At 41.6% G+C, this 8360-nt stretch overlaps 3 protein-coding genes across 3 annotated transcripts; 2 read left to right on the plus strand and 1 right to left on the minus strand.

Annotated features, from left to right (window-relative positions):
• Positions 1-556: 556 nt before the first annotated feature.
• On the plus strand, positions 557-2890 carry LOC104805403 (WAT1-related protein At5g40210-like). Its single transcript, XM_010529964.2, has 7 exons — positions 557-888; positions 973-1038; positions 1132-1245; positions 1508-1751; positions 2024-2185; positions 2272-2420; positions 2602-2890. The coding sequence occupies exons 1-7, from the start codon at positions 698-700 to the stop codon at positions 2738-2740; spliced, it is 1065 nt and encodes a 354-aa protein (XP_010528266.1). The 5' UTR covers positions 557-697; the 3' UTR covers positions 2741-2890.
• Positions 2891-3016: 126 nt separating this feature from the next.
• Positions 3017-6517, minus strand: LOC104805408 (protease Do-like 9). Its single transcript, XM_010529968.1, has 9 exons — positions 5677-6517; positions 5184-5383; positions 4884-5064; positions 4603-4794; positions 4251-4483; positions 4051-4152; positions 3891-3941; positions 3691-3795; positions 3017-3542 (listed from the first exon to the last, which is right to left on the minus strand). Exons 1-9 carry the CDS (start codon positions 6326-6328, stop codon positions 3444-3446), a joined length of 1815 nt encoding a protein of 604 aa, XP_010528270.1. The 5' UTR covers positions 6329-6517; the 3' UTR covers positions 3017-3443.
• A 448-nt stretch (positions 6518-6965) lies between these two features.
• Positions 6966-8010, plus strand: LOC104805409. The gene has a single exon (XM_010529969.2). The coding sequence runs from the start codon at positions 7281-7283 to the stop codon at positions 7833-7835; it is 555 nt and encodes a 184-aa protein (XP_010528271.1). The 5' UTR covers positions 6966-7280; the 3' UTR covers positions 7836-8010.
• Positions 8011-8360: the final 350 nt, after the last annotated feature.

The raw sequence follows: 8360 nt of genomic DNA on the forward strand, positions 1-8360 counted from the left end.
GCCCATATTAATGATAATGGGCCTAAAGATCGTGGGCCTAATATTAACGAAAGTTTGCGTCCATATTAATGACAATGGGCCTAAAGATAGTAAGCCTTATATTAATGAAAGTTTAAGCCCATATTAATGAATGGGCCTAAAGATATTGGGCCTTATATTAATGACAATGGGCCTAAAGATAGTAAGCCTTATATTAATGAAAGTTTAAGCCCATATTAATGACAATGGGCCTAAAGATAGTAAGCCTTATATTAATGAAAGTTTAAGCCCATATTAATGACAATGGGCCTAAAGATAGTAAGCCTTATATTAATGAAAGTTTAAGCCCATATTAATGACAATGGGCCTAAAGATAGTGGGCCTGATATAAATGAAAGTTTGAGCCCATATTAATGACAATGGGCCTCAAGATAGTAAGGCTTATATTAATGAAAGTTTGAGCCCACAAAATAAAGGTCTTTTATTAAATAAATGGAAAACATTGTGAACCAAAAATAGATTTCCTCAAATAAAAACATATCAAAAATCGAAAATTAACAATAGGAACAATCAAACAATGAGGTCATTGTATCTGTTTCTTTAGGTAGAGATATTTTTGCTTTCTCCCCCTAATAAAATATCCACTTGCTCTCTTTCTCTCTCTAGATCTCTCTCTCTCTCTCTCTCCTTTTTGGGAGTCTCCAAGACAGACACAACAATGGCAGGAATGATATGCAGTAAAGATTTTGCCATATTCGCGGCGATGGTTTCGACGGAGATCTCAAACGTAGGATTGAACGTTCTGTTCAAAGCCGCGACTTCGAAGGGCATGAGCTCTTCTGTGTTCCTCGTCTATTCTTTCGCCATTGGAGCTCTTCTTCTTCTACCTTTCACCTTCTTCTCCTGCAGGTTAATCAGATCTCTCTCTCTCTCTCTCTCTCTCTCTCTCTCTTTCTCTCTCTCTCTCAGATCTCTGATTGTTTGCTGTTACAGGTCAAGATTGCTTCCTCCCCTAAGTTTCTCAATACTTAGCAAAATAGGAGTTCTTGGGCTACTAGGGTAAGGTTCTACAAATCTCTCAGACATGTATATATTTTCATAATTATGAATGCTTATGAAAAATCCACTGCGTGTTGGTGGCAACATGAGAAGATGTTTGTATAATACGTTAGGGTACAAGGGCGTCAGACTCAGCTCCCCGACTCTTGCTTCTGCGATGAGCAATCTCACCCCCGCTTTCACCTTCATCCTCGCCGTCATTTTCCGGTATTTTGTTTTTTAAATGTCGGATTGTGGGTTGAGATTTGATTATTTCATATCTTATTTTACTACCAATAATTAATATATATTAAAACTTTACTCAATGATACATAATAGAGAGATAAGGTTTACTCTATTTTCAGCCACCCAAATGAAAAAGTCTAAAGTGACAATGTATTTGAATACCCTTCCTAACCATAATGTCCTTTTTTTTTTTAGAAAATGTATTAACTAATGTTAATCCCTATTGGGAAAAAAAATATAAAAGGATGGAGAAGGTGGCAATAAAGAAAGGGAGTAGCATGGCCAAAGTGGCAGGGACACTGGTGTGTATAAGTGGTGCGCTAGTGGCCACTCTGTATCATGGTCCACCCGTTTTCGTCGCATCTCAGCCGTCGGATCATCTCCGGCGGACTCAGCCGCTGCCACGGTCCTCGAACTCCGATTGGGTCATGGGTGGAGGCCTATCAGCCCTCAGCTACACCCTCGTTTCCGTCGCATACATAGTTCAGGTACGGATGAATATTCCTTCCGATGAAATGAAATGTACGTACATGATGAAAATTTGATAATAAGGGTGGACATTTTTGGGTTTTTGTTCGGGTTTGGTTCGGTTTTAGAGAAATTAGATGGGTTTTGAAGTGATAATTAGTGAGATATATGAATCTAAACCCCTAAATTATGTAACACAAACAGATTTATAAGTAAAAACAAGAGACAAAGAAGATCAATAGCTATGAATATTGTCTTTAGGACAAAGTCTAAGGTTTATTGGTACGGACAGGCACAAGTACTGAGAGAGTATCCGTCGGAATCCATCGTGACGCAATTTTACGCGGCATTTGCGTCCATGTTCAGTGCATGGATCAGCTGCTTCACTGAGAAGAACAACCCGAGCGCTTGGATCATACAGTCCAAGTTATCGTTGGCCTGCATCGTTGCGGCGGTACCAAATATAACCACGGGCTTATCGTAAAATAATGGTTTCGGCCCGATTATTTTGATGGTGTTGTAACTGAAGCAACGTTGCAGGGGATACTGAATCCGGGGAACTTTCTGATACATTCGTGGGTGGTGCGTTGCAAAGGTCCGGTGTTCGTAGCAATGTTCAGGCCGCTGTCTATTTTGATCGCAGTCGTGATGGGTGCGATATTCCTCGGCGATTCTCTCTATCTCGGAAGGTTAACTCTCTATTCCATATATTTCGTATTCGATTTCGAGTTTTTGAAACGAAATATATTGATTCAAACATTTTTGTGAAGTTAGAAATCTTCTTCGTTTTTTTATTTTTTGCTTATTATATATCCTCTGGTATTATAATCTTTATTTACCCTTTTTTTTTTGGAATTTGGAATGGGGCAGTTTGGTGGGAGGAGCCCTAATATCGGCTGGGTTTTATACGGTGATGTGGGGAAAGGCCAAAGAAGACAAGGCTGAAGCCGAACCTAACAGCCCCGAGAAAGCCTCCATCTTGGCAGATTATCACAAAGAACAAATCTAACGCTGAACTCAGAAAGAAAAAAAAAACAAAGCCCTCCTCAAATGTGTATTCAAACTACATTTTCGTGCCAATCAATTTTTTGTACGGAATGTTAGAAGTTCTGTACAAGGAGGAAAGATTGAACAAGAAAGAATTCGATGTTTGTTTGTATTGGGGTCCAAATTTGGCTAGCGAATCCTCCGACTCCGTAGCCGTAGCAGCGGAGTTAAGGGGAGTGCAAAGGACCACGAACGGACAAAGTCCGAAAAGGCCGAGAGGTTAACCCGATGGTTCGAATGCCCGAAATACCCAATGCTCAGATATCCGATCAAAATCAGATACATAAAAAAAAATCCGGGTATCCGACCGTACCAACCCAATCCGCAAGGGAGATGGTGAAAAAAATGTGCATTGCCCACGACCATTCTCACCATTTTTCAACAGAAGCACCTCTTGCTACGTAAAGGACTTTCTTTTCTTGGCTTCTACCATGTCTCATCTTTCATGCATCATATTACTTCCCAAAGACAACAAAATCATCACCATGACATCGAAGTAAAAAATGTTTCTGTGGATGAGCTCCCTCACCACCTAATATTGGCATCCATGACCGAATGTGTGTGTATGTATGTTCCAATGTTCAAGACCCATGGTGCGCTCCAAAAATATAGGAACCATGGACCAGAAGCTCTGTCCGGACAAGGCAGATAGATAGATCTGTGTTTCAAGTCTTGAGATCATCAGACATTGCAGATGGTATGCAATGCGTCGTTAGGACATCCAAAGTTGCATCCTTTGCTGTCTTCGTTTGAAGAACTACAATCTGCATATCCAAAAATCACATAGCTTTCAGTTATGTCCCAAGGGTATGAACCATGGTTATTATTATGAATCTAGAATCCTAGCCATGCCTAAAACCAGACCAAAATCACTCAGTCACACAAAGGATGGCAATAAAGAATGAGACGTACTTGTTCATACTCCAATTCGAACTTCATATATTCGTCGTTACAGTTTTCCACCATTTCAGCCAGGCTTTTCAGGTTTTTCACTGGTTTCCCATTGAAGGCAAGAACCTACACAAATATTAAGCCATAAGACTGATGCATCATCATCACAGAATAGAATGCAAAAAAAAAACATTATAATGAACGATGCATCCTCTTGAAACCTGAGTGTTGACAATCTCCTCATAACCAATATTGATATCAGATACAAGCACCTGCAGAGTTGGAAATGAAAGAATATGTGGGTCAGGAATTTCTGAGTTGGAACTTGACCTCAAGGAAATGAAAAAACATAACGGTGTAAAAAGAAACGGACATCGCAACCTGTGAAACAACAACAAGCTGCTCATCGACAGATTGAGCCATTGAGTGAAGGTGCTTATCCAACAGCTTGACTGGAGCATCAAATTCGTATTCCTTCCCATACTGGCAGATATTTTGGAAAATGGTTACAGAACACTGATTTTAGATAGAGAGTAAGGAGAGAGCGAGAGAGAGAGAGAGAGAGAGATGAGATAGAAGACCTCAGATCGCAGATATGGAACAGAGACAGTGGTGAAGACAAAACCGGCAATTATGAAGTAAGAAGGAGGTTTGCCATTTATGTGTGCTGGGATGAGCCTCTTGTGGGATGAAAGTTTTATGTTGAACTCGAGTATTTGTTTGTTGCGAAGAACTTTCACAAGGGCAGAATCTCCCGTGTATTTTTGAGAGATAAGATAGCTAAACCCTATCCGTTCTCCATGCCTGAATGGAACTGAAAGCAGGAGAAGAAAGGAGGATTAGCAAATGAAAGTATATAGAAGGACAACATCTTTCCATGAATGCTAAGGATACAACTGAAAATCCGAAACAGCCAATAATTAGGACTATTACCGGTTCCATCATTAGCGATATTAACGCCATCAAAACTAAGGATAACATCGGATGGCTTCAAAACCTGAGATTCTGGGGCAGTCGGCTCAATTCTTCTTATCCGCACCCCTTTTTGATGAGCCTCCATACCCATTGACTTGCGCAGGTCAGGATTTTCCATCTTCTGCCATTCAACTCCAAGAACAGGAAAACCTAAAACAATACCAATTATATATATGATTAAAAGAAGGGAAGAAATCAAGTACAGAAAATAAAAACTATGTTGTGGGAGTGGGACTTACCTGTGTATCTTCCATTCCTCTCATAATCTTGAATGAAATGGACAATAACTGGAGTGGGTATGACATAACCGATATTTTCAGCATCCTCATGCTTCAAGGACTGGAAGGCTATGCCGACACATTTTCCCTTGTCGTTAAAGGCAGGCCCACCAGAGTTTCCAGAGTTTATAGCTGCATCTATCTGGAGCACAAAAGTCATTACTGTGAGTCTGTAATCAGTAAATTACCCAAAACATAAAGTACACGAAAACTTCCAAAATGATCTTTTAGGAGGGAAAGGAGCCATGAAAGATGTACAACCTGCAGACCCAAAAGCTCAGTCGATCCGTGTACATAAGACAGTATCTCCATTCGCGAAACAACACCACTTGTGACAGAAATCGTGTCACCACCAATCGGATATCCGACAACAGTTACAGCATCTTGCAACGCGGGTAAATCTCCAAACTCCACGGGAGAAACTCCTTCCCAGAATTCATCATCGCTGACGGTTAACAGAGCTGCAACCAAATGAAAAACAAGAGCGTATTACATCATAAGCCCATACCCAAAAACAGTACAAACTCCAACATCAGCATTACCAGATCAACTAATCATGAACATAACAAGGTAAGGACCTTCAAATAAGACGTTAATAACTCAATCTATGTTATAAACTAAGCAACCATGTTTTGACGTCACTCAGAACTCAAGCTAATATACTAATTCGTAATAAGAATTCCCTGACACCCCGAAAACAGACTAAGAGCACCAGAAGAGACAGATACCAGAAACCCGAGAAACACGAACATACCAATGTCACATTCAGTTCCGATGGCTAAGACTGTCGCCAGGTACTTCGTATCAGAACCACGCTTCTTGAGCTTCACCTGAGTGTGATGTTCCACTGAATGAGCATTTGTCAAGACCCTTCTCCCGCTGATAATGAAACCGCTGCTGCTGGAGCTATACTGGCGCTTCCGCTGCCATGGCAACGAGAAATTAGGTTCGGTGTGAACACAGAACACCTTCACAACCGCGTCCATGGAGGGCACAACCTTCACCACCGTCTCCCACCGTGGCGCCGCCGGAATCGGCAAGGTCGCCGACGCCACCTCCGCGATCGACAAAACCCCATTATTGCAATCACCGTTCTGGTCAGCGTGGTGGTGCCTCCCCCTACGCTCTGGCGAAGACTTCCTCCCGTTCCCAGCTAGCTCCGTCGGCTCTGGCTGGCTGTTAAGCCGGCGCTTCTTCTGCCTTCCACGGCCGCGTCGCAACGGAGATGGGCTTTTATCGGTGGCCGACGCGGGCTCAGGGGAAGGATCATTGATTTCGTTGAGCCGGGTCACTGAAGCCGACCCGGAAACTTGGGCGTCCTTAACATCGCCGGAGATGGCTGCGGTGGCCGCCGGAGAGGCATCGAACTTTTTCTTTTTCCGGCCTCTCTTGTTACAAGTCCTCATTTCTTAAAATAAAAAATTTTCTGACAAACAGCAAGTAGAAATGGAGGTACTAGAAGCACAATTCTCTGAATTTCGTGCAGTGAAACTATATAATCTCTCTGCAAAACCCAAATTTCCAGAACATTCTTCAGATTGGGGCTAGGGTTTTGAATCGGAAGGCGTGAAGAGCGATCAATGACTTTTTGGTTTGGAATCTGGAGATCGGAGATTAGAGGGCAGCACAATGATTGGATCGGTTGGGCCGGTGAAAAGAGATTAATGGACATAGAAGTCGGCCCATGAATAAGAAGATAATGGGCTTAGTGTTGGGCTTTAGATTAAATATAATTTAAAAGCCGGTCATCGTGATCCCAACCAAATCAAATAAAAATAGAATTGCATTGAATAAAAATTTTATTTTGATTTTAAATTCTCTTTTAATCAAATTAACACATGTAAATTAATTCTGAATTAAATATAAAAAACAAAAAAGTTCACATTGAATATAATATTTTTTAGAAAAATCACATCTTTTTTTAAGAAAGAATGGTCTATTCGTACACTCTAAAAAACAGCATTTTATTTTTTTCATGTGATTTTCCGAATTTTTTTTAGGCACAAATAAAGAAAATGTTAATATATAGATGTAGTTTTTTTTTCTTTTTGGCTCTTCACTTTCCCACTTAGCGTCACTCACTCTTCCTCTCCTCACGATTCAGGTCTGTAGATTTCCCCTCAAATTCCTTCTTTTTGTCGCCCTTTCTTGCTGGTAATCCTCATCTTCAACTCTGTTCTCTCCAAAAGTCACTTGGGTCATCCCCAATTTCCCTTATTTTCGTTTCCAATTCCTCTAGGGTTCTTGCTGTTCTCCAAAATCCTCGCTTTTCGTTGTCCGCGTGATTCCCAGATCTCTGTCTCCGATCGTGGGTCGTTCTTAACTTCTTCCCACGATCTCCGATTTCGACATAATCAGATGTCGGCAGGCTGCGCAATCGAGCTCTACTTCGATCCGGCACTCGAGAACCAGGTCCTGAAAGCTTGGAACGTCTTCGCCCGCCGACAAATCAGCACGAAGTTGATCGACACCGAGTCTCGCCCACACATAGCTCTCTTCTCGACTGCCATCATCGACTCAACCAAGCTCGAATCCGTCGTCAAGGCCTTCGCTTCAAAGCAGGAACCCCTCTCCCTCTCATTCGCCTCCATCGGCAGCTTCCCGTGCGATAACAACGTACTTTTCCTCTCCCCGACGCCATCTCTATCATTACTCCAGTTGCAGATTCAGTTATGCGACGCACTGAAGAGAGAAGGTGTAGAGATCGGCGAGGATTATCGCGCCGATTCGTGGATTCCGTTTTGTCCCGTGGCTCTGGAAGTACCAAAGGCACGAATGGCGGAGGCGTTCTCGGTATTGAGGGACTTGAAGCTTCCCGTTAATGGGTACTGCATGGAAATTGGTCTTGTTGAGTTTTCTCCTGTTCGTGAAATCTTCTCCTTTGCGCTTGGTAACAACACTTTGGAGTCATGATATGATTTTAGCTTTGCTTTTTTGGAGTCTTGATGAAATAGATAGTGTTCAGTGTTATGTTGGGTTGATGATTTAGCTTATTGGTTTTATGTAATTCTCCCAGTAGAATCTTATTGTTACTCTGAAACCATGGATTTGTAAGGAATAGTTTAAGCATTGCATGTGTAATTATGTATGTCTTCTTTCCCATTTCTCCTTCTTCACTACATATGGAAATTCTTGGTTGCCAAAGAACTAGAACTCGTCTCATAGTTGCTAAAAGGCAGTGCCTTTCAGGATTTTGTCTTCGTTTTCTCGATTTGTGTTTGGGGCATCGTAGAGTTCATTTCGACCATGATGATGCTATGAATCACAAAGTTTTCTCATTGCTGATTGAGAATCTGTGATGGAGTGAACTGGTTGGCCACAATATAAGCATTATACTCATGATTCATGAAGGATCCTGCTATGCTGTTTCAGTGCTTTTGACCCTTTTCTGTATTGCTAGTTTCATGATCAAGGAAATGAACTTTTGTTTTGAAGAGC

This window comes from Tarenaya hassleriana, unplaced genomic scaffold (genome assembly GCF_000463585.1).
Source record: "Tarenaya hassleriana unplaced genomic scaffold, ASM46358v1 Cleome11, whole genome shotgun sequence".
Taxonomy (NCBI): domain Eukaryota; kingdom Viridiplantae; phylum Streptophyta; class Magnoliopsida; order Brassicales; family Cleomaceae; genus Tarenaya; species Tarenaya hassleriana.

What these genes read in the sequence shown, in the direction of transcription:
- LOC104805403 (XM_010529964.2), top strand. Translation starts at nt 698, where the DNA reads ATGGCAGGAATGATATGCAGTAAAGATTTTGCCATATTCGCGGCGATG. An exon ending in TTCACCTTCTTCTCCTGCAG is followed by an intron (nt 889 to 972) that starts GTTAATCAGATC and finishes TTGCTGTTACAG; the next exon opens with GTCAAGATTGCTTCCTCCCC. An exon ending in ATCCTCGCCGTCATTTTCCG is followed by an intron (nt 1,246 to 1,507) that starts GTATTTTGTTTT and finishes AAAATATAAAAG; the next exon opens with GATGGAGAAGGTGGCAATAA.
- LOC104805408 (XM_010529968.1), bottom strand. Translation starts at nt 6,328, where the DNA reads ATGAGGACTTGTAACAAGAGAGGCCGGAAAAAGAAAAAGTTCGATGCC. An exon ending in TATCGCTAATGATGGAACCG is followed by an intron (nt 4,484 to 4,602) that starts GTAATAGTCCTA and finishes TCCTGCTTTCAG; the next exon opens with TTCCATTCAGGCATGGAGAA. An exon ending in TTCCATATCTGCGATCTGAG is followed by an intron (nt 4,153 to 4,250) that starts GTCTTCTATCTC and finishes AATATCTGCCAG; the next exon opens with TATGGGAAGGAATACGAATT.
- LOC104805409 (XM_010529969.2), top strand. Translation starts at nt 7,281, where the DNA reads ATGTCGGCAGGCTGCGCAATCGAGCTCTACTTCGATCCGGCACTCGAG.